This window comes from Pan troglodytes, chromosome 5 (genome assembly GCF_028858775.2).
Source record: "Pan troglodytes isolate AG18354 chromosome 5, NHGRI_mPanTro3-v2.0_pri, whole genome shotgun sequence".
Taxonomy (NCBI): domain Eukaryota; kingdom Metazoa; phylum Chordata; class Mammalia; order Primates; family Hominidae; genus Pan; species Pan troglodytes.
The window spans coordinates 147,686,590-147,712,882 of NC_072403.2; the positions used below are offsets into that span (position 1 = coordinate 147,686,590).

General features: G+C 38.3%; 1 protein-coding gene across 2 annotated transcripts in view; it reads left to right on the forward strand.

The window, feature by feature from the left end:
- The window catches only part of PDE7B (phosphodiesterase 7B), a 686,767-nt gene that overhangs the window by 324,707 nt on the left and 335,767 nt on the right, over nt 1–26,293 (forward strand). The window contains exon 1 of one of the 2 annotated variants that reach the window (XM_003311504.6): nt 16,723–17,150. The exons of the other annotated variant lie outside the window; for it this stretch is intronic. Coding sequence (XP_003311552.1) covers nt 17,130–17,150 — 21 coding nt within the window. The 5' untranslated portion in view covers nt 16,723–17,129. Of the gene's footprint in view, nt 1–16,722; nt 17,151–26,293 lie in introns of those variants that run through there. 2 annotated transcript variants of the gene reach the window in all.

Sequence of the window (26,293 nt, forward strand, 5' to 3'; positions counted from 1 at the left end):
TGACCCTCTGTGTCTCCCTGTGAACCCCGTTGAGGTGAGTATTAATGTCTCTGATCTGACCGAGCAGCGCCGGGTTTGCAAGCTCAGCTCCCAAACAGCTTTAAGCTTGTTCCCATCCAGGCAGAGAAAGGGAGATGTTAGAGAGGCTTGGGACCAAAAATGGGGAAAGAAGGGAGAGGTTCAGGGCAAAACTCTATCCAGAAGTGCTGTTTATTTAGCTGAGTATTTTCCCTCTCAGAATGATAGATGACTATTGGCGGGGGGCGGGGGGGTGGTGGGCAGGATCCCTGACAAATATACCCTCTTCATATGCCGCCGAAACATTCTTGGAGATTGTGCTCTAGGAATCCCCCTGATTCTATGATTTTCCACGTTTCCCTGACTGCTAGAGGGTAGAATTAGAACAAATGGCTAACAGGATACCATTCCTTACAGCTCAATAATGCTGATTGTCTCTGGATTCTGAGTAAGAAGGAAACTGGGAAACATCAGTATCTAAGTACCTCTAGTGATTGGGACAGAAATTTAGACGTCTGGCAAACTTTTTCTTTTTCTTTTTTTTTTTTTTTTTTTTTTTTTTGAGATGGAGTCTCGCTCTGTCGCCCAGGCTGGAGTGCAGTGGCGCGATCTCGGCTCACTGCAAGCTCCGCCTCCCGGGTTCACGCCATTCTCCTGCCTCAGCCTCCTGAGGCAAACTTTTTATTTAACCTTCTCAAAGAAAATTTAATTAATTTTAATGACTTTTTAGCCTCTGAAAATTAGTTGGTTACAAAATTAGCTTAATAATAATGATTACATTGATAAAAATATTATTTTAGCACTAAATCTGAGGGGAGAAAATTACCATGAGTTTCAAAATATATTGCTTTTGACTACTTCAAAAGATATTTGAAGTGTTAAAATTATTTTTACAGTTTCTCTTACACCCAGAATATTGTATTGTCTTAGTCCATTTGTACTGGGACAAAATATATAGCAAAATACCTGAGACTGGGTAATTTGTAAAGAACAGAAATAAATTTTCTCATGGTTCTGGAGTCTGGGAAGTCCAAGGTTAAGGCACCAGCAGGTTTGGGTGCCTTGTGAGGGCTGTTCTCTGCTTCCAGGATGACACCTTGTGGCTGCCTCCTCCAGAGGGAAGTGACACTAAGGTAGAAGGGCAAGCTCCTCAAATGCTGGGTGAAGCCTTTTTTATGAGGGCACCTGATCCCGTTTAGGCGGAAAAAGTACCCCTGGTCTAACCACCACTTAAAGGTCTCACCTCTTAAACCATCACATTGGCTACATCCGAATTTTGGAGAGGATTCATTCAAACTGTAGCCCTGATCTGTAGGAATCAGATTACTGATATCATGTCTAAGCGGCCCATTGAAAAAGGTGGTAGACATTTATCTTTCTTGTGCTCTTTCGTAGTCTAAGTGCACGTTGTACACAATGAATGCTCAATAAATAATGACCAGACCTCTTAGACCTGATTTATTAGTGATTTAAACTTCATAATTTGCTTTTGTGTTTAGAGAAGAAAGAGAGGAAAAGTTATGCTGTTTGGAGAAAGCAGCACTTGAGCTTAAATTCTAGCTCTAACTCAAGTGATTTTGGACAGGTTAGTAAACTCTCTGGGACTGTATCTGCTTATCAATAAAAGGCAGATAATGATCCTACTATCTCATAGAGTTATTATGAGGACTATGATCACACATGAAAACACCAGCACAGGACATGCTCTTAGTGTGTACAAAATGCCATTCCCTTCCTTTCCCCTTTACATGGTACAATTGACCTGACATCTACAGGTATTAACAAGAGTTCTAATAAACATTGAGGCAATATGTTCTTTCCCTGTAAGTGACACTAGAAGGATTATATATGTAAGTATATATTCATTCATATGAATATGAATGAATTATATATAAATATAATGTAAATATATGAATTATATAAAAATATATATTATGTAAATAATATATGAATTATATAAAAATATATATTATTTAAATAATATATGAATTATATATATTATTTAAATAATATATGAATTATATACTTATTCATATGTATTGCATACGAATAAATAGAAACATTTCATTCATGAGTATGAATGAATTATTTATATGAATAAATATGTATTCATTCATGCATCCCTCAGCCCATCCATTGAGCTTTTTACAAACATTTTCCAAGTACCTATAACTGCCAAACAATAAAGTGAAGCAATGGGGCTTACAAAGAAATATAAAACATGAGCCTTCCTTGGAGGAGCATCTTATGAATCCTCCTCACTCTCACCCATCTGATTTTCTACTGTGGAGACAATGGAGAAGTAGACCAAAGATTTGGGGGTGGGGACTGGTAAAGGTAAAAACAGGAGAAGTCCACCTTTGTTATATCCTTGAAAGCTGATTGGTATGAAAATGAAGATTTTTGTTAAAAAGTAATAGAACAAAATTATCTTGTTTATAACGGAACAGAAAACTGTGGCATCACCTTCTGTCTGCAGGAGTAAAGCAAAGTTGTTATCCTTCAGTTTGAGGAATATACACTGACATTTTCACTGAAGTGAATAATGTTTTGCTGTTTGTCCTAGTATAATTTTTTGAGTGTTTCTTTAAATTGTTCTTATGTGAGTTGACAGATATTTTCCAGGATATAATTACTCGATATCATCCAATTCATAAACTCTTCCTTCTCAACAAATGTTCTCATCATTGTGGTGAGTAGCGTCACGTCCTTGTACATTTCCTGGGTGTGTTAATATTGAAGGCAGGATATGCCCAGGCTGGTGGCTTCTTCAGTTTTCTTTATACATTTTTGCTATCTTTTGAGAAAGTCTTCTTGCAGCTTTAAATTTTGGATCAGGAACACAGTCTGTACCTTGCTCAGACATACCTGGTGCTGACCTACTACTGAATAAAAAACATTTGGACTTCTGTTTTTGCCTAACTTGGAAAGGGAAAGAGGTATTTGTTAGAGTTGTTTCAGAATGCCAAAGGGGGTAGCATAAACAAGAATATTCCCCCAAATTCCTTTCTGCTCCCTCTACCACCCCCGCAATGTGGGAGGGAGCTTGATTCTGACAGCCGTCTGCAGGGAGGAATTTTTAGCCAATCTCACCTGCAGTTATCTGTCACTGTTGGTAGCATGATTTCTGAATAAGGAGATGCTTCCTTTTTAATGGAAAAAAATTCTTTATATCCCAAACTTGGCATGTATTTTAGTGAGAAAAAGGAAAAAAAAAGTCTGATAATGAAGGCTATAGTTGGTCTTAAACCCTATTTTTGGCCATAGCACAATCCTAACTGATCCCTAAAGACTGCAGTCCCCAGTAGGCTGCCTTTCCTTTCTGAGAGCCAGTACAGCCCTTCCAGAAGGTCTCCACTGACTTCGTGCTGGGTGCTAGTGGGGCTAAGGAGTAGCCTTTATGCCACGCTCAGGCCACGGCTGCAGCAGTCCCATGGCCTCTGGGAAGTACTCGCCTCCTTGCCATTTTTAGTTTTAGTCTCTTGGGTAACCATGCTCCTGCCCCTCAATTTCTTGGTATGGGGGTCTTTGAACAAGGCAGTCCTATCTGATTTCTCACCCAGTGGTCTGAGATCTCCTTTCCCTTCTTAGGTTCAGAACAAGCGAATAGCCACAATGAAAACATATCAGAAATTAACTTCAGTGTGTCTCTTGCTCTTGGAGCAAGTGTAGGTGTTAAAATAAAACATGCAAACCAACAAACAGATAAATAATGCATTAAGTTTATTTTCAATTTTTAAAAATCATCAATGATTCTGTATTTTTTTTGTCAATGCAGACAATTTTGAGAGATTTCATCTGCAAAGCAGACTGCATCCTGCATTAATTTTTACCCCCTACTCAGGTTTCTCTTCCTATCACACAAATATATCCCCTTTTACTACAGTAATGAGTGTTTTCTGTTCTTACTTAACAATAAAAGTAACAAGTCACTAGAGCATTCAACAGCACAATGTAGTAAACAGTAACTTGCTAAGTTAATAAAGTTCCAACCAAAAATAAAGAACTTGACAATTTTATTGCTCTGTGAAGTCTTATGGTTTCAATTTAGCTTTTGAGAATTGTAAAATTGCTCTAGAAACTGCTCCACCCCACCCCCCGCCCGCCGCATTACTGTGGGATCCCTAGTTAGAATTTGTCAAAATGGATTTAGGCTTTTACCTACCCATTTCCTGTAGCAGCTTCAGTTTTCATGGTTTGATGTTCACCGAGTAGTCAGAAAGATACAAACACAATGTCCTGTGATCTTAACGCAAGGGTGTTCTATTGCCATCATGTGTATCAGGATTTTTGTACTACATGGCCTGGGACGGAAAGTACAAGAGAAAAGAGGGTCAAGAAGAGAAGGACCTGAACCAAAAGAATGAGCAAAATTTGACTTCCCTCTATAGATTTTTTCACTCTAAGTGCCATTCACAGAAATTTGGTATCCGTGGAAACCAATGCGGTACATGCTGAAGTTACATTTTCTCTGCAGATACAAAAGGCTAGCTATCTAAGCTGATGTTATGCTTAGGATTAGCAGAGAGAAAGTGTTTGAGAAAAGTATAGAATAATTAACTGGATACCTATCATGTGCAGGGAACCATGATTTGTACAATGAAGGATACAAAATATACAAGAAAGGATGATAGATATGTGACAATTTATTTCCATGTAGGAATGTTGACAACCTTTAGCATTCTGGCTTTCCTTAAATTTATAATGTTACCTATGAAAATACGAGAAAATGTTCCTGTCACAGATTTAGATTATATCCTCTGCTTTGGTAAAAAACAAAATGTTGTCAAACAGAAGATGGAATTTTCCTGAGACTTATTTTATAGTTGAATGATAAACAAGAAAGATTCCCAGAAATTGAATAAGATCATAACAACCTTGCAGGCTGTTGACCAGAAATGAGGCAAAGCTGGGGACACAGGGAAACAACTAAGAGAAGCGAGTGTTTGACAGCATGTTGATTTAATCAGGGGTAAAAGAGCTGCCACCGCAATAAGAAAAGAGTGCGTTCAGAGGAAGAAAGAGTGAGGAAGGATTTGGAAACAAGAACCCATTCAACGAAGTTGACGTAGGTTATGACCAGGAACGGGAAGTTCATGGCGACTTCTGTGAGTCAGGGGAGGTGCACCCCTGGGCAGGGTAGATATTCACTGTGCTGCAATTCTGCCTTAATTCAAGGGTAAACCATAGAGAAGCCAACTAAAAGTAACTTTGCTTTCTTTACTATCAGTAGAATTGGGTGAGAGAGTGCTGGCATAGCCTTGGGGAGTGAGCCTGGGTGTCTAGAAAATGGTGAAAAATGAAAGAATTAAAAGCTTAACACTGTTCTAATTGGACTCAGGGAATGATATGTTTGGATCAGTTTTATGAGTTAAGAAACTAGATAGTTTCTTACCCCTGCTACATATTCACTGGTCAGCACAAGTGCAATGTGAGTGCTCCTTTACTCTCTAGCAAACCCGGAGAAGGTGGTAAAGTCAGGATTGATTGGAAATCCTGCAGCATGGGAAATGTGGGGTTGGTTTGTGGCATGACAACAAGCAGGCATGGGAGACACTGGGGGAAAAAATAGGCAACGCTAGAGAAAAATGCATCCACGCTTCCAACCTCTTGCTGAAACGTATTCCTAGTTATTCTTTAGTTCTGAGAATCAAGAACATTTTCTTGTTGACGATGTCTACCTCAATAAATAAGGTGAAAGTACCATCTGAGACACTTTAAATGCTGCACGTGTATGTACGCTAAACATTTGAAATAGTTTTCAAGTTACAAAATTAACTTTACATGTGATTCGTTTAACATAATTTAACTCAAACATTTCATTTTAAGTGTTACAAAACACATCAGTTGTAGCCAACATGGCAGATCCACACTATACCCAGGCATGGCCCCTTGCTTCTCTCTTTAAGCATGTGTTCCAGGTTGCCACAATGTGATTGTGAGTCCGAAGAGAAAAGTCACCCCACAGCTCTGTGGTCTTTGCCAGAAGGATTCTGTAGTGTAAGCGGTAAAATCTCAATCGTTTCTAGGTGGACCGGATAATATTTAAAGTTGGTCATCAACCTAGACATGAAGCACAAGATGCAGATGTTTGTTCTATTTCTTAAATGATTGGTTAAAGCCATTTCAGAACGTTAAGATGAGAGATCTGAGGTAAATAAACTGTCTCTGCTAAGTATCTGTTTCTCAGGGAGTGTTGGTAAATAAGTATTTGGTTTGCTATAACTAGAAGCTCCTATTTTTCATTTTACTGTCTACACCCAACTACACCAGCTCTGCGTATATTTTAATTGTTCTTCCAAGGTCCCCAAAAGAAATATAATGAGGGAAGTTCCTGCTGCTAGCACCCTCTCTGAGACATAATGTCTTCTAGCTCTTCTTTAATGCTAGGTGCAGCATCTGTTTTACTGCCCTGCCTATCAAAATCTTTTTCCTTTTGCAAAAGAAAAGCCTCATGTCTTGATCATTCAATAAAGTGTCCATTTTCTTTCCCTTGAGTTCACATAATCTGCCCGGTTTAACTGCTGGGTTATTGGGTATGTTGTTGTAAGGACCCCCTTTTAGTCTCTTTGAATTACATGTTTGACTTACACATAACTTCTCCAGCAATCTCTTTTCCTCATCAATTCAGTCATTAGACAACTATATATTGATGGTCTATTACATGCCAGGTACTGTGCTAGGTGTTGGGAACACACTGCACAGCTTTTTAAGTTTGGTCCAGTGGCCTCAAAAAGCTTACTATCTAATAGTGGCCTGTTACTGAATTCTTAAGAAGTATTTGGATGGCTATGTATGTGCTTTCTGAAAATACAGGTAAAGTATTTCCCTACTCACTAGAAGACTCCTAAAAAACAATGTGTGAGTTAAACTTCTGTTAAGTGGAATTCAGGTTTTGTTTTGTTTTGTTTTTTGAGACGGAGTCTCACTGTCGCCCAGGTTGGAGTACAGTGGTGCGATCTCGGCTCACTGCAGGCTCTGCCCACCGGGGTTCTCGCCATTCTCCTGCCTCAGCCTCCCGAGTAGCTGGGTCTACAGGTGCCCGCCACCTCGCCCGGCTAATTTTTTGTGTTTTTAGTAGAGACAGGGTTTCACCATGTTAGCCAGGATGGTCTCGATCTCCTGACCTCGTGATCTGCCTGCTCGGCCTGGAATTCAGGTTTTAAATGCTGCATACAGCTTGCTATTTTAGAGCCTCCTGCAAAGTTAATAAGCAAACTCTAATTTTTGATATGAATTTTAACTTTAGCACTGATACATTTTCTTAATGTTGATCAATATTATAAGCACTCAAAACTCTCAAACATTTTAAAATGCATAAAACGAAAACCTTTGTAAATGGAATCTCTATTTAAATGCGCTAAGAGTAAATGCTATTTAAAGGAATCCTGATATAATATTGTAAGGAAAGTGGTTAATCATTAACTTATTTTTTAAATGTGGACTTTTATTGTAATTTCTATACTGTAGAAAGCAAAACTTCTAGCAATACAAAAAATGTAACCAATAAGAAAATACAAAATATACTTCGTTATAATAAAAAGAACACACGAGTAGTAGGCTACATGAGACCCTTTACCTGTTGTGTTCTGAAGAAGAAACCTTTCCCCAGAGCGTCTGCCTCAGAGTCTATGTTGTGGCATGTATTAGTTTGTTGGTGCAGCCATAACAAAATACCCCAGATGAGTGGCTTAAATAACAGAAATTTATTTCCTCACAGTTCTGGAGGCTAGGAATCCAAGATTAAGATGTCAACAGGATTGATTTCTTCTGAGGCCTCTCTCCTGGGCTTATAGACGGCTGTCTTTTTTTCTGTCTTCACCCTTCCTTCTGTGACTGACTGTGTCCTAATCTCTTATAAATGCACCAGTCATATCGGGTTACGGCCCACCTGCATAACCTCATTTTACCTTATTTAATTATGTCTTTAAAGACCCTATCTCCAAATACAGTCACATTCTGAGACACTGGGGTTTAAGACTTCAACATATGCATTTTTTGGTTGAGGGAGGGACATGATTCAGCCTATAACATGGCACATCTCTAGATTAGAAAATTCCAGTTTGCGAGTAAATAGCCAGAGGAGTCACAACGCAAACTTTTTTTCTCCTATAAAAACTTCAGCATGAATTAGGTTATCAGATAACTGCTATGTTCAGAATAGGCATTTCTAAAGATTTGTTGATGATATGATGACAGCTCTCACCTTGAAGAGCAGAGGGTAAAGGAATAGAAAATGAACCCAGAAAATGGGTGGAAGATGGGGTTGGAAAAATGCCAGAAGGCACTGCTTCAAGAAGGCATGCTCACAGTGGCTGAGTGGAGGGCAGGGGAGGGCTGCAGATAGCTTCTGAAGCCTGCAGGCTAGCGGGGAGCTCAGTTACACAAGATGAAGGGGGTAACCAAAGCCAGGTTGTGATTTACAAATTTGCCCTGATGGAGAATATTTGATGATAAGCATTAAATAGCAAAGTTTAGAAGAAGTTTTTTTCTTCTTGTTTTCCAATTGTTCTTTCTATTGGACACTTTGCCATGATTCTGAGTTAAATTAGCCCGTTGGAGACATGGTCGTAAGATAGTCTGTTGATCTGGAAAACAGTTTTCATGAAAAATGAGTAGGTGGTAGAAGGAAAAGAGAAATAATTTGAAATGCAAAGCACTGTAAATACATAGGAGAAAAATGCAGTAGTAGGGCTGAATAGCTTTTGCTAATCAAATTTTAAGCCATTCATTCTTAATGTATTTGGTTGTTAATGACATAAGTTACGAATCACAGTAGCCAATAAATATTTGTGAACATTATTTACATTATCGTTATGGAATGACTTTTTGGTAAATGAGTAACAATTCTTTTTTTTTTTTTTTTTGAGACAGGGTCTTACTCTGTCACTCAGGCTGAAGTGCAGTGGTTCAATCACAGTTCACTGCAGCCTCAACTTTCCTGACTCAGCTTCACAAGTACCTGGGACCACAGGCACATGCCACCATGCTCAGCTAATTTATTTTTATTTTTTGTGGAGACAGATTCTTGCTATGTCACCCAGACTGATCCCAAACTCCTGGGCTCAAGTGATCCTCCTGCCTCAGCACTCCAAGAGTGCTGAGATTACAGGTGTGAGCCACCATACCCAGCCCAGTTCTATTTTCAAAGGGATTAAAATGTGCTCTGACTGTATCACTATCTTATTGCCAACAGGGAGGAGAATTCAGATGGACAATAGGGTTATAATGAAGTGGAAAGAAGTTGGTATAAGATACAGCATCAGTTGGCAGAAATGACAAGTTGCTAGATAGACTTGGATGGGTGGCACATGCCAGAGGGTCAGGTCTAGGACTAGGTTTGAGAAGAGCACTGTACTCGGAGGAGGGGCTGAGAGCATGAATGATGAACTGCCCCAGCCCCCACTGAGGATGTTAGAGATTAAGTCTGTATAATCTTTTGAAGCCTTAAAAATCCTGAATTTTGAAACTCTGTACTACCCTTCAGAAATCTCACAAAGTCTGAACTCTAAAACCCTGGTCCCAAAGGTTTTAGATAAGAGGTTATAGACTTGGACCAGTTTCCATTCCCACCTGCAATGTACAGTAGTTCCCTTGGCCCCATATTCTCATCCACATTTTTTATAGCCAGACTCTCTAAGTTTTATAAATCTAATGGAGATATATTAATGTACAATTGTGTATCTTATTATTTTTATACAGGTTCAGATTTCTTTCCATTGATCCTTTGTCTTTTTACTCTATAATATATTTGATCTTACAGGAGACTATGATTTTGACGTTAGCTACTTTGCACATTTTCTTTGTGGCCTTTGCTTTTGTGTCTTTTATAGGAAGGTCTTTTGCTTTTGATCATTGGTATATCCAATCAAATATTTTCTGACAATTTGACAGTTTTGGTTTTTCATGTTTAAGTCTTTAATTGCAATTTATATTTGTATAATGGATTTTGGAATGAATCTAAGTTTAACTTGGTTGGATGTTATATTTTGCAGATGGCTAGCCTTGTTCTAACATCATTTACTAACTAGTCCATTTCTTCTCCACTCATTAAAATATCAACTTTATCTTTTACTAAATTTTTATATACATGATGATTCACTTTTAGACTTTTTTCTGTTCCATTTTTTAAAATTTATAGATACCTACACCAATATTGCAATACTTTACAATGTACAGCTATTTAATTGCTATAAAAGATGTCTTCTATTTTTCTCTAAGCAGATTTAACATTGCTGACTATATTTTACATCGTTTTCCTTGTATACTGTGATACCACATCCTTCTTTTTATCCTCATATGTTGCCAGTTCTCGATTTTTTAATAGGCTTCTCCTCCTTTCAATACTGGTATTCCCTTCAATTTTCCCCCAGAACCTCTTCTCTCCTCACTCTAAGCACACTTCATGAGCTAATGTAGCTTAATTTCACCAATATGATGCTACTCAAAACTGTTCTTCTAGCCCAAGTTTGTTTTGTTTTGTTTTGCTAAGTTTCATAGCCACATATCCATCTTCACTTTGATGTTAGGTTCAAAAGTGAACTTATCATCTTCCATGCCTGATATAGTTTAGATATTTGTTCCCTCCACATCGCATGTTGAAATTTAATCCCCAATGTTAGAGGTGGGGCCTAGTGGGAGGTGTTTGGATCATGGCAGCAGATCTCAAGAATAGTTTTGTGACGTCTTTGCAGTAATAAGTTCTTACACTACTCGTTCTTGCAAGAACTGATTGTTAAAAAGAGACTGTCAGCCATGATGGTGGCACATGCCTGCAGTCTCATCTACTCGGAAAGCCAAGACAAAAGGATTGTTTGAGCCCAGGATGCAATGAGCTATGATCACACCACTGCACTCCAGCCTGGGCAGCAGAGTGAGGCCCTGTCTAAAAAAAAAGGAAATAAAAGAAAATGGTTTTGGCCAGGAACAGTGGCTCACACCTGTAATTCCAGCACTTTGGGAGACCAAGGCAGCAGGATTGCTTGAGGCCAGGAGTTCAAGACCAGCCTGGGCAACATAGCAAGACCCTCTCTCTAAAAAAAAAAAATATTTTTTTGAAAAGAGAATATAGACAGTTGAATTGCAAAGGAAAGAAAATGACTAAAAATGGTCATTTCTATGAGTGATGGATCATGGGCTATTTAAGAAGAAGATTTAGGATGAAAGTGAAAATAAAAAAGTTACTCCTTTTAGATTATAACTAATAAATTACAGAAAGTGGGGTCATTTCAAATGCTGTGCTTCAAAGAATACTTTGAAGTATTTATTAAATAATAGTACCTCTGCAGATGAGTGAGTGTTTTAAACCTAGTAGTCTTAGATTAATATTACTGTGTTTGGTGGAGATAATTAGATAGATACTGGGAAAGACATAGACATAGACATGGACATGGACATGCATATCGATACAGGTGTAGGTATATCCTTAAAGTTTTCTCGATCTGCAAATGGTGAAGTATTTGTATCATGGGAGAACACAGTCAGCAGTTGCCTCTAGGAAACAGGGACACTGGACACTGAATTTGTTAGGACACTTCCTATGACGAGCAACAGAAAGCCAACTTAACCTCAGACAAAAAAGAAAATCCATTGACTATCATAACTGACTGTATTAGTCGGCTTGGGCTGTCATAACAAAATACCACAGACTGAGTGTCTTAAACAACAGAGATTTATTTTCTCACAGTTCTGGAGAATGGAAGTCCAAGAATAAGATGGCAGCAGGGTGGTATCTGGTGAGGGCTCTTCTCCTGGTTTGCAGACAGCCACCTTCTATCTGTGTCCTCACATGGTGGAAAGAGAGAGACCTCTTGTGTCTCTTCCTCCTCTTAGGAGGGCATCAGCCCCATCAGATTAGGAACTCACCCTTTTGACCTCGTTTACGTCAGTTGTCTCCTTATAAACCTATCTCCAAATACATTGGAGGTAAGGACTTCAACATATGACTTAGGGAGGAGGCATAATTTAATCCATAGCACCAACTGTTTGAACTTCATTTCTGAGAGACCATTATCTTGGCTGTGCATCTGCCTTCAGGGCACTCCTTCTTGATCTCCTTTGCTGGATCCTTCTCAATTTCCCATTACCTAAACAGAGTTTAGCCTTGGGTCTATTCTCATTTCCTAAGTGATCTCATGCCCTCCCACAGCTTTCAATACTATTTCATCTGTCCATGGTGCTCCAGAATGCTATATAAGCTGCCTACATAAGATTCATATTTGGATGTATCATAAATATTGCAAAGGTAACATGCTATCTAGCATCACCTTAGTTAATGACAACCAAACTCAAATAGGCCCTAGTACTCTTGGCCATCATACTATATTTCTTTGGTAATTTAGGCTCTTTACTCTGGTGGATGACATTTTATATCTCCTTTCCTCAAACCTCCATCACCTCCCCCTCCCCTCTCTTAGACAATTGTTATTTCACTGAGAAATTAGAAGTCACAGAGAATGTTCACATACAGTGATGGTTGCACCGCCATTGCAACCCGCCTACCAACACCTGTACCATTTACTCTGTTTTGCCTTCTATGTCTATGGATGAAACATCCACACTCTTTTCCAAAGCCAATAACTCTGCTAGTTATATATCACTGCTGAAACAAACTAACACAAAATATATTAGTCCCTGTTTCTCTAGGTGGGTTTGGCTAGGTACTTTGCTTAAAATCTCACAAGGCAAGAAAACAAGGTGTCAGCAGGGCTGTATTATTTTATGGAGGTTCCAGGGAAGACTCTGTTTCCAAGTTCATTCAAGTTGTTGGCAAATCCAGTTCCTTGCAGTTGTAGGACTTAGGTGGCTATTTTCTTGCTAGCTGTTAGTTGGGGGTTCACTCTTTGCTAGTAGAGACCTCTTTTGCATCCTTGCACACGGGCTCACAACTCAGAGACAGCAGCATTGTGTGAATTCTTCTCAAACTTGGAATTTCTATGACTTCTGCTGCATCTCTCTTCTGCTTCCAGCCAGAAAAATCTCTCTGCTTTTAAGGGTTCATGTGATTAGATTGGGCACACTCAGATAACCCAGGATAAAATCTCCCTACTTGAAGATTCAGAACCTCAATTAAATCTGCAAAGTCCCTTTTGCCATGCAATTTAACATGTCCCCATGTTCCAGGAATTAGAGTGTGGACATATCTGGAGGGCATGTAGCCTACCACAAATTTGATTTGTGCCCCAGCAATTTGCTCCCTCTTTTCCGCATCACCAATTATTCCCCTTAACTGCATTTTTTTCCATCAGTGTACAACATGCTGATATTCCCTTTCAATGACTGCTCCATTTCTCTGCTCTCTTTGGGGCAAAACACCTTGAAATAATTGCCTATACTCTCTGTTCCCAATTCTTCTTTCGTTTTTCTTAACCTTTCAACTTTCTACTACACTCAACCTTCTTTTGTTAAAGACACAAATGATTACACATTCTAAGTTTAAGGGTCAATTTTCAATCTTCATTTAAGTGTCATTTTACACAGCTGATCATTGAAATAGTTAATTTACCTTCTAAGGCACCATCCTCTCTTGGTTTTTCTTATACTTTCTGGAGGCTCCTTGTCAGCCTCCCTTGCTAGTCCTTCTTTATATTCTTGACAGCATAATCGTGGACTGCCTGCAGCTCTTCCATCTGCATTCATTCCCTTGGTAATTGTATCTAGTTTCATGGCTTTAAGTTCTACAGGTATACAATGACTTCCAAATTTATATCTACAGCCCAGAACTGTACCCTAAACTGCATGCTTATATATTCCACTGCCTAGTCAACATCTCCATGTAGATATCTTACAGGCAAGGTTAACAAATTCAATATCAAACTTCATCTTCCCCACAAAACCTGCTTCTCCCGCCATCTCTTGGTCAGTGCTAGCTCTGTTCTTCTACTTGATGGAACCCCAAATTTGGAGATGTCATTGGCTCCTCTCACTAATCTCCCTCCTTTATACTTAGCACCCAATCCATTTAACAAGTCTTATTGTCCTTAACACCAACATATAATTGGAAGTAAACCACTTCTAGCCACCTCCACCAAAGCATCGTGGTAGACACCACTAGGATGTCTGGCTTGTTTATTGCAATATATCCTTTATTAGACTCTCTTCTACCTTGACCTCCACATGGTTGCCAGAGCGATCCTGTCAAAAAGTAAGTCAGATTGCCTCATTCCTGTCCTTAAAGCCCTGTTTCATGCAGACAGGAAGCCAAAGTCCTTACAATGACCTAGAAAACTCTCCTTGATCTGTCACCTCTGCACCCATTGCCACATCCTACTACTTACCAGCCAAATACTCCAGTCCCCAGAGCCTTGCACTTAATGTCCTCTTGTTTAAAATGCTCTCCCTATGCCTCCCTCATCAACTTGCCTTTGTGTCCAACATCACCTTTGCAGTGGCACCTTCTCTGCATACTCACTTTAAAATTGCAAGCCTCTATCTGACTAGTGACCCTTCCCTCTCCTGTTTCTTCTTCACAACAGTATTACCACCCGATATCCTATATAAATTTTTTATTTGTTGTTATGGCCATTCTCCTATCAGAAGAATCTAAGTTTCGTGGGGTCAAAGAACTACGTGTTGGAGGGTGTGTATGTGTGTTATATGTTTTCACTGCGTTCTCCCCAGCACCTAGAACAGTGCCTGGTACAGAGTACACAATCAAATATCTGTTGCTGTTCAGTGAAGGTCCAGAACTGTTCTTTATTTCACCTCAAAACCAGGCTCTTCTCCCAGGCTTCCCCATGTCAGTAAATGGCAACTCTAGTCCAGTTTGCCCAAGCCAGGAACCTGGAAATTACTCTTGATTCCTCTCTTTCTCACACCTCTCATCTTCAAATACTGCCAACGCTGTCTGCAAATACACAGGCCCCCTTCCAAAATCTGGCCCTCCCACCTTCTCCACTGCTCTCACCCAAGTCCGAGCCATGATGTGCTCTCACTTAGGTTAGCACAGTGGCCTCATTTATTGGTCTCTCTGCCTCTACTCTTGCTCCCTAGGAGTCTATCTTCCACAGAGAAAAGAGAGAAATCTCTTCAGAATTCATGTCGAATCATAGACATTCCTCAGTTCAAAACACTCTGATAGGTAGGTTTTCACCTTGGAATAAAATCTAAGTCGTGTGCATGGCCTGTAAGACATGTCCTGATCTTGTCCCAGACATACCTTCTGAAACTTATTTCTTCCCTTTGCTCACTCTCTTCCAGCCACTCTATTTCCCTTCCTGTTCCTTGGCTCTGCCAAGCACTCATGTGTTGTGGGAACTTTCCATGGCTTCATCTGCATGGAAGGTAGAGGCACACAGTACCTGCTATGTCCCATCATTTGGGCCTCCGCTCCAAGTTGCTTTATCAGAGGGCTGCCCTGATCATCTTTCCTAAAATAGCAAACACACACCACACACACACACATGCACGTGTACACACACACCTCATTCTCCTTACCTTATTTTGAAGCCCTCATTACCAACTGACATTATACGTTTACTTATTTTTCTTTGACAATTTCCCTGCTTCTCCAAAATGTAGACTCCATGGGGGCAAAGAACCGTCTGTTTTGTTCACTATTGTAGCTTCAACACCAAAGATAAACCCCAACAACTACAGGGATGCTTAATCCTAGTGCCTAGGCTCTTAGGGATACATAAATACTTTCTTTATCAAAGAAACGATATTAGTATTTGAAAAAGGAATGTGGACATTCTTTAGTGTTGCGCCCACCCCTAAAACACAGTCTGCCTCGGAGCAATGGAGAAATCTGATTGGCCCCTGTGGGTCCCATGCCCCCTTGTGGCTCTGTCGTGGGAATGGGGCTGGGGGCAAAGTCCATGAAATGCATAGAAGATAGAGGAAGGAAAGTTCTGCCCCCCGCCCCCCCAAAAAAGGTCTGTTAGCAGAATTTAGGATGGGGATGGGGAAAAGGAGGAGGATGTAGGGGAGGCAGAAACAACAGATGGCAACTATGGGGATTTTTCCAGAGTGGGAAGTGTAACCCAGGGATAAGCTGGGGTCCCTGGTAAAGGAAGTATCCCTAAATAACTGGACCTTCATGCTCTTTGGGAAAGAACAAGCTGAGGCCCCAGGCACACCTGCATGGCATCACCATAGCCTTGCTTCTTGAATGACTCCTGCTGGCATCAGGAGGCATCTCCCTGGCAGGAACAAGCCTAAGGCTTCACCACGGAAGCTGGAGGAAATGCAGGGACCCATGGCACAAACTGACGCAGGAGTTCTATGTTTCATTGCACATCATTTTGTTCACCGGTGCATTTGCACGATTCTGCCTCTATGGCTATCAAGTTTAATTAACAACTCATTTTTAGGTAAGAGTAAAAATGAATTAGGTAAAAAAAAATAAGCAACAGCTGCCAAGTGAGCATGGAGCACATACACTCACAGATGGAAAAAATCTACATCTTGCTGCTATGATTTAGCTCAGGGTTTTATATTTAATTTTTGTTTCGTTTTGCTTTTGTTTTTATACACCTCACCACAAGGTATTTTAAATTCTTTAAATGTATTCCCAAATATAGAAAATGTTTCTTGGGCTCTCCTGAGAGTGGGGTGCCCAGGCTGACCACAGGCACACACACATTCTTCCCATAGTACAGTACTTTAAAATTAATAGCACATGCAGAGGAAAAACTAAACCCTTTGACGTCACTCTTGAAATGAGGAAACATAAACAGAAAAGGCTCCACTCCAGTAAGCTGCCAGAGTTGAAGCCGATTGGTCTCTGCTTTTCCTTGCCTGTGGCAACTGACAGCACCTCCCAGCCTAGCAGGCCGGCGGCTGCTCACCCAGCCAGTCAGTTGGTCTGGGCACTGCAGCAGGCTCGGCTCTGTCCCAGCACTTGTCTGGGAGAAAAGTGGTGTTACTCACCCAGGGAGAGTCTCTCTTTCTACCTTCCTTCCTTCTCGATCTCCTTGTGTGCTTTTGTGTTTCTTTATTTCTTTTCCTTTTTTTTCTTTTTTTCTTTTTCTTTTTTTTTTTTGTTACTTAATTATATTCCTAATCCTGGATGAAGTTGCTGGATTCTGCAGCACAAGTCTTCATGAACAAGCAGCACCGCTCAGAGATTTCACGGCATTCAAAGGTCACAGAACTGCCACTATGGTTAAATGTCTTGTTTAATGGTTGAGGTATGTACAACAAATTTAAGCGGCAAGCTCAGTTTTCTTGAGAGAATAGAGTCACAGAGAGATGGCAGGATTTTTATTTAAAATGAACCTGTACATATATATTTTTTTTGTCTGTGATTGTTACTACAGCAACCAGCTTTTGAATTTCCTTCCTTTTTCTAGGCGAACTGACTAAACATTATCACTTACCCTGAATTAACCGTTTAAGGGCAGCAGGGTTTCATTCCAACCAGTGTAATGAGACTCCGGCATTTTCACTGCACTTTGAGCCCACACTGAGGTGGTCTTTAAAAAAAAAAAAAAAAGAATGCAATATTTTTTTTCTCCAACATAAATCTTGGAGTTGGGTAATTTTCATTTTTGGTGGGACAGGATAGGAAAATGCTGGTAAAGGGATTGGTAAGGTTTGTGGAACAGGGAAGAAGGAAATTAGTTTTTTCTTGAGTTTTTCATGTTGGTTGATAGCAGACTTCAAGATGAAGAAATTAGTGGCAAGAAGGGAAGGAGCTGATAGTGAGACTGAAGGTAGAAAAAAATCAATAGAAGATGTCCGAAAAATGAACTCTGAAGAAAAATCCTTCATCACCTTGTTGCATTTTTCAAAAAATGTTTTGGATTCAGAAGTCCAGGAGAGATGCAAGTACTAAGTTACATGACCAGAAATTTAGATATTATTATTTATAAAGGAAAGTAAAACTTCTTTATTACCACTGCAAATTTGCTAATTATCTTTTCCTACAATAGTTGAAAATGGAGTCAGATATTCAATTAGGGGCTTAAGTGATTGAGCCTGGGGACTAATTAATCATTTAAAAATTCTGTTCTTCATGTGCTCTAGCCAGAGTGACTATTGCAATAAGAGTAAACCTCTTTGCACCAGAGACAGGCATAGGCATTCATATACAGTAAACACACTAAATGCTGCAGGAAGATCGGCAATTCAATACAGGGCTAATGTTGTTTTCAGTGGCACATTATTATGTGTTAAGGGGGATCCCTGCTAAAAATCATTCCTATCCAAAGAGTCAGTTTTTGTAACAGCAATTTAAGTAATATATGGTTACCATGGATTTCCCTATTACCCTTCTCAAAGTTATGCAATAGCAAATAAGACAGGATTATTTGAAATCCTTACCCTGTTCCAAAATTTCTAACCGATTTTCTTCAAGTTTCTATTCTCAACATTGAGAACCTGAAAGCTTTAAAACTGGGTCATGTTAGCAGTAATATTAAGCACGATTTCAAACATGAGGTGTATTTCAAAGGGTTAAAAAAATCAACTGCATAAGACTGGAATGTACTAAGTTAAGAACTGCAAAAATATTAGCTCTGAAATGCAGAGGATGTGCCGTGAATGGACAATTGCTTTTCTGCAGCGCCTAGTGGGAAAACAAGGACTTTGTGTGTTGCAAACGCATAACTGCAGCTCCTCCATTTCCTCTGCTTTATCTTTTATTACTGGCTGGTGAAACAAAGACGGGTGTCAGTAGTTACGTCTTGATTGACATTTTCTCCAATAAAATGAAGTCACTTTTGTCTCAAGTAGAAGCCCACAGTTAACTAGTTGCAACTCCAAAAACTGTCTCTGCCTTGGAAGAATTTTTACCTGACACTGTAAGCTGTCTAATTTCAGAATGTACTCACTCTCTTGAACAACATGTGACAAAATCAGTGGTGACTATATGTCAGCAAATTAGCTGGGAGAATTTTTTTTTTTTTGAATTAAGTTATTTAGGGCAAGGGTGGAAAAGTCTAAGATGTGTCAGGGACAGGCATTAATTTAGGGAAAATAATTACACGAGTGCATCTTTTAATGCCTTACACAGGGTTCAGCACAAAGCTACTCACTGTCAGTTCTCCATAAAAACCTAGTTAAAATGTTTGCCTAGAATTTACTACCTTTCATATATTGTAAATTATTTAAATAATTTTGGTCTTTTCATGTGTTTTTGAAAAGCACTTTTGGTGTCAGTCCAGCCTAAAATATTATCTAAAAATCAAGTCAATGATACAGAGAAGGACATTTCAAACACTGACACTTTATTTTCAGCCAAAGGACATCTTAAATGCAAAAGTAAAATGACCAAGTTTCCTCAAAGTGGGAATGTACCACCTGGAAAATGCCTTAGCCTAGTAATTATTCGTCTGAAGTCTAACTTCTTGTTAGCCAGGCCCAAATCACAGGAGGAAGCTGTTTGTTGACTCGCAGAAGATAGTGTTGGAAGGAATTTATTAAGTGGTAAGCTAATCCCAAAGAATACTAAAAGGGCTTTGTTTATATTAAAGAGAAGTGTCAAATTTAAGGATCAGAACAGACTTTGAAACATCTAAATGTAGAAGCTAAGAGGTAGTCTAAGTAGTTGACCTCACATTGTTGGGGTACATAATTGATTGGAAACTCTCTATCTACAGAAATTCTTATCTAAATAATCCACTGTCTTATGGATTCAGCTCTGTATCCCCTCAAAAATCTACAGCTAAATAGGTATCTATGTTCTAGGGGGTACATTTGGCTGAGGAAGAAAGGACTTGGCATTTGGAAATGTCAGGTCTCTCTCACAGCACAAAGACCATCTCTAATCTCTATTGGCACCTCCTCATGGCGGCAGCCCCATTTCCCCTAAGAATGTACTTCGGGGAGCACTTCCACTGTCCACAGGAGAGTAGCTGTGGGATCAGCACCACTGGCTTCTACAGACATCCTCAGTGGCTCTAGGAATCCCCACTTTGATTCATGAGATGGTGCCTACTTTATATATTAGCAGTCTTTAATGTGGTTTACATGCAAACTTGAAGAAGAGAAGGAGAAAAGGGATGTAGAAACCCAAATCAACTGAATACCTATTATGTACCAGGCATTGTTAGAAATTTGAATACAGAGAGTGAAATATGTCAAAGTTCTTATGTGTGGTCAAGGCATTTACACTTTCTACTTTCTCAAGAATCATTTAAGTATCTAAATGAGTTGATGTGTACTTAGAGAGTGATTTCATGAAGTGCACTAGAAAGGGCGGTGAACAGAGGTAGTGAACCAAGGTGGTTCATTCAGGCTCTAATGAGCTGGATGACTCTGAGCCACTCACTCATTCTTGACCTCAGTTTCCTCAATTGTAAGAGCAACTGGTTGCGCTGGGTTATCTCTAACATCCATTTTAGATCAAAATTTTTATAGTATTCTTATTCTCAACCTAGAATTTTTTAACTCCATTTACATGTAAATGTAGAAGTGTCAAACCTTTATTCCAAAAATCATTACTACATGTTTTCAGGATGTCAAGGGCTGTGCCTGTGAATAAGCAATGATTCCCACATTAGGAAACGTATTCTGGTTGAGTATGAATATTTAAACAAATGACTGGAGTCTGTACAAAGAAATGAAAGAATAAAAGGAGAAGTTTGAGAGGGAGGCAGTGATGGAAAACTGCAGAGGAGGCAGCTCTATGCAATTTGGAATTTAAGAAAAAAATAAATTGTATTTCTATTTAGGTATTTATTTTTATATGATGATCTATAATGTGATTAATTAAGTGCATTGTTATTATTTTGGAAATCATGTATTTGCAATGGTGTTCTTAAAAATTAGAATGTTAAAGAGAGCCAAAATTTTCCCATAGGTTGATTCAGCTGCTGTACAGGCCTGATTTGGTAAATCAAATCCGTACATTGGCATCATCTTCATCATTCCTTGAACTTAAAACTGTAGGAGTTATAGAAAGCTGGAGTCTTTAGAGAGCACTGTGGGCAGCCGAGGTCCCAGCAGGCATCTGAAACAAGCCAACAAGGTTCATAGCTGTGATGGTCTTGAACACTGGCGCAAGGTGGTGTCAACATGGTAGGAAATTACCTCAGTGTCAGGAAAACTCTCATGGTGGCTCGGAACTTCAAGATTACTTGTGGGAGTGAAGACACATTTCTTCAACTCTGGAGCCTCCGTTTCTTCATCTTTAAGGCTGTTGGATGCCCTTTTTCTTTCCAAATTCTGTGATTTAACCTGACAAAATTAACACTGAATCATTAGCATGTGTTTACTTTTACTTTTCCACCTCTCCCATTCCTTATTTCCACTACTCTCTGTGTAGTTTGCCTTTACTCAGTTGTCCACATTTACACAATTTTACCTCCAAGATAATCTCATTGCCAAGGAAAAGCAAAAACAAAACAAGGACTGGGGTTTGAGAATTCCTCCCCAGAAAGACTATCACTCCCCTGAGACAGTCACCTCTCCCCGCTCTATTTCTCTTGTATCAGGTTGATGTGCCCCTCTGTGGCTGTGACACTCCTAGAGAAAGCAAAGAGGCATGCTTTGTGAAAATTGTAGCTAGGAACTTTAATATTACAAGACAAACGTCTTTTTCCTAAATGCCAATCACTGTCCTGGATTTTCTATATTACTTCACTTAATATCTTCTCAATATTAATTCTGACTTCTTTAGAGAATAAATGAAAACCTGTTGATAACTAAGTTGAGGGAACCTTCAGAAGAAAGTTTTGGTGAATTGATTGTCCATTGAGTATCTGCTCTGAGACCTTGCCCTGCTGGTACAGGGTTGCTGCCCCTTACTAGTGATGGGATTTGATGCAGTTCAATCACCTCAATCGAGACATTTCTGGGATTCTGTGTGGCTCAGAGCATTCCAGCTGGTGTCTGCTCTGAGTGAGAGTTTACATTTAACACCTCAAGCATGGAGAATAGGGAGCTGGTTTTGTAGTTTTGGATAAACCTAAAAACAACGTAACAGAAAACACACAGACATCTATTAAGCAATATATAATTCTTGATACTACTGTATAAATATCCCAACATTTTAAAACCTTAAATCCTTTCATGAATGGTTTACATATTTATGTGTATACAGTATAGAAGTATGAAAATAATAGCCACAGTCAATATATCAGTAAAGAAACTTTGTGATGCATTTAAAGTTCCTTCCTTTCTGCCCTTCCTCCCTCCTCTCTTCCTTTCTTCCCTCCCTCCCTTCCTTCTTTCCTTCTGCCCTCTCTTACTCCTTTTCCTCCCTCCCTCCCTCCCTCCTTTCCTCCCTTCCTTCCTTTCTTCCTTCCTTTTCATTCTCCCTCCTTTCCTCTCTCTCTTTCTCTTTCTTTCTTGAATCTGTTAAGGAAAGAAGGGAAAAATAGATTGGTAATGAGGTTTTGAGGAGTTTTCCTTGTGTAAAGTTTGGAGTAATACTTACTTTTTTTTCCTAGTGGTTGGTGAATTCATATAGTTTTTCATTAAATTTCCTGCTGAGATTTTTTTCTTATTAATACCTTCTGTGTTCTACATAGTCATAATTCACATATAAATAGGAAGTATATAAAATATTCTTTCTACAAGATGAAAATTATTCCCATTGCTTTAGACGTGCTCAAAAAAGGATTCTGTTCAAAAATGAAGTTTATACATGACTTAAATATACTTAATCTCTAAGAATCTTCTTTTGCTCTGGTGCGGGGGTGGGGTCCAGGACTAGTATGGTGTGAGGAGTATGTTTCCATAGGTCCAGGCATAGACATGGAGAGGCTACCATATGCCTGGATTGGTCAAAATTTGATACCTGAAGGTACCAAACGGTCAGTGTTTTACATTCTCTTTGACTCTAGCAAATCTTTGTCTAAGAACATATAGAATTGTTTATTTTTGCATTGTTTGTAACCTAAACAATATCAGAAACAACTTGAGCCCAATAATAGGTGAATTATTGAAAAATTATTGCAAAATCATACAATAGAACACCATACAGTCATGTAAAAGAATGAAGTACCTCTACGTGCAAAAATCTGGAATGATTTTTCAGATGTATTAAGTGGAGGGGGGAAGCTACATTAACAGTTGTATAAATACATAGACACATTCATATATACTTATTAAAAATTTCTGGAAATTTGAATTAAAAACTTAACAAACAATGCCTTGGAGAACTTGGAGTATGGGATAGGAACAAGGCTTACTTTTCTTGTATATACTTTAGAATTGTTCAACTTTCCCCTCCATAAATGCATTATATTTATAAAGGGAAAAAGTTACTGACATTTATTTATTGTGTGATATTTTAAAGTGACCAGAAAAATTTGAAGGTAAAAGAAGAAAGAGTTCTATTTTATTTTATGTTTTTCATTTTATTTAATTTAATTACTATTTTTTTGTTTGTTTTTGAGACAGAGTCCTGCTCTGTTGCCCAGGGTGGAGTGAAGTGGCACGATCTTGTCTCACTGCAACCTCCACCTCTCAGAGTCAAGCGATTCTCCTGCCTCACCCTCCCAAGTAGCTGAGATTACAGGCATGCACCACCACACCTGGCTAATTTTTGTGTTTTTAGTAGAGATGGGATTTCACCATGTTGGCCAGGCTCGTCTCAAACTCCTGACCTCAAGTGATCCACCCGCCTTGGCTTCCCAAAGTGCTGGTATTGCAGGTGTAAGCCACCACGTCCAGCCTGAGTTCTGTTTTGCTTTAAAATTTCTTCATTAATTTCTTTCTTTGACCCTTACTAAATTTCTCCCATGTACCTTTGACATGGCTAGGGAGCAGAGAATTCCCTGGAAGTAAGAATCCTGGAAGCCAGAAGATAGGGAGCCCATCACTCTTGTTTGAGTAACTTTGGGCCAATCAGCCCTCTGGGCACCAGCTTTCTCATGTATAAAATGAGGGGCTTGGTCAAGCTCAAAGTTCCTTTGATCTGGGTCCAAGAAACTTTGGCCTGTTAAACGCCCAATTATTTGAGATCTTTCTCCATAAACAATAAACATATTTTACCATACATATTTTACTGGTTTGAACATCTTGACTAAATTTTGTTTTAGAATTGATCAGTTCAGTTTAATTTTTCACATTAACTATACATGCAAAATTAGTATTTATTCAAACCGTGTTTAAGGAAATCACATATCATAGACTTTTAAAGGAAAATTATACTATAATATCAGTTATTCATAAAACAGTAGAAAACATTATATTAAGATGTACAGCTTGTGCAGTTATGCAAGCAAGTAAGGCTTCTTCTGTTTGGATATGATTTATACATTTCTTGGTTTTCCAGGAGAGAGAGAAAAAAAAAAGACCTTCATTTCCCTTTCTCATTATGCCACTTGCCAGCTGGGTCCAGTTAGATGAAAGAACTCAGTCATTCACAAAAGTGTAGAAAGCATTCTTGTAAAAGGAGATGCTGCAGTAATACAGAGGTCTAAAGAATGCCTTGATTTAGAAAAGGTCATTAAATCTAAGAAAAAAGTTATTTTCTATGTGATAGAAATATAGTGTGTTTCCATGTTCTTAAGATGAGTGTTCATGCTTTTCCAATTAAATAAAAACCTAATTTCAATTGGGTTTTTAGCTTCATTCGGAAAAGTGTAGGTATTGCTCATTTTCCATATTTAGTAGTTTTTATTTTCTGTTTTTCTAGATCTTCATTATTGTGTTTGGAGTAAAAAATAATCTTTAAGTTAAAATAATACAAAAGGAATAAACATAAAACAGGAATTTGTGTGATAGCAGTTTGGAATGACAAAGACTAACATTCTAAACTTTTCCCTATAAATCTCTTTTAATTATTAAAAATCACTAAGTATTAGAAATATAGTTCAATGGCTTATAAATAAAATAATTGAGAAATATTGTTCTCTTTTTCACTGAATATGTTGCCCCAAGTGCCCATGTGTGGGTGCATGAGAGAGGCCCTTCTTAAACTTGACAAAATGCATGTAAGAGCTTTGTATGTAGTAGTAATACAAAAAAAAAATCAAAACATTGAGTTGGAGAATACAGCCTATTTAAAATATATTGTCTCCTTTAATGTAAATCTTTAGAAACCAAATAATCAAATACATCTATTGGATTAAATGGCAATAATGAGTAATAATTTAAAATTCAATTTGCTTATTTTGTGTGAAAGGAGAAAATGAAAAGCAGGAAAAAAAAATGAGGATTCCATTTTTTTTTCCAGGAGCATTGAACTTGTAACCTAAAGCCCCGAGTTCAAGTTCCAGATGCTAAGAATGATACTGTTGGCAAGTTATTTAACATTTTTAGATTTCAGGTGTCTAAAATGTAAATGTAAACCTTTAGGTTCCAAAATTTCTGGCTTTCCTATGTAAGTAGTTACTCAGTTCATAATACAAATGTCCTGTAACTTTCTAGAACATTCCTGTTAGATGGGGATTTGTTATGCCCACTTTAAAGGCAAGGAAATTGAGACTCAGATAAATTGCAGCTAATAGTTGAAATTCAACTTCAGCTTTTTGCTGACAGTTTTTAATTGTTTTTATATGCTTAAACTCCATCCTTAATCATTCTAAGAATGAGTTAGGAAACATTTTTAAAATACACAAAATATAAAAAATGTCTGTTTTGAAAATGTTAATCTACCCACTATATTTTTATACAAAAGTTCAAATATATAGAAAAACAGCATTATTTCATTTTAAATGGATTTAAATGGATTAAATGGATTAATCTGATACTTTAAACTTCAGAAATTTTGCTCTGAGAGGCAGTAGAGTGCATTGATCAACAGTGCATAATTTGGTGACGTTCAGTATGGTTTATTTATTAGCTCTGTGACCATGAAGAAGTTACTTAATCTCTCTAGGCCTCGCTCTGCTTATTTGTTAGATTAAGGTGTTTCTAATATCTGCTTCTTGAGAGAATTCTTGAGAGAATGGAATGACTTTTTATTTGTAAAATGCTTAGAACAGAGTATGGAAGAGTAAAACTTAATGTTAGTGTATCAACTGGTATTATTTGCTTTCAAGTTTTAGAAATTATTTCATGGAATTATTTTGTTTACAATGTTGTTGGTGCTTTAAACATTTAAGATAAATCTTGTTTAAAATTTTTTTTTTACTTTCTGAATTAAACTATAGCACACATAACAGAAAATTATCTAACATATAATTATGCACCATTGAACCCCTACATAGAAGTCAAGAGAGTCAAGAAATAGAACATTATTACATGTTTGGCACCTGAGGAAACCCATCATGCCTCTTCCATTCTTTCATGCAGTGTTATATCCGAAGACTAGATAGGTTGTTGCCTATCATTGTATTTTGTTCATTTTCATTGTCGCATGATGTTTAATTATCTGAATACACGGTATTTACCATTCTACTGTAGAAAGCATTTTAATTGTATCCAGTTTTTAACA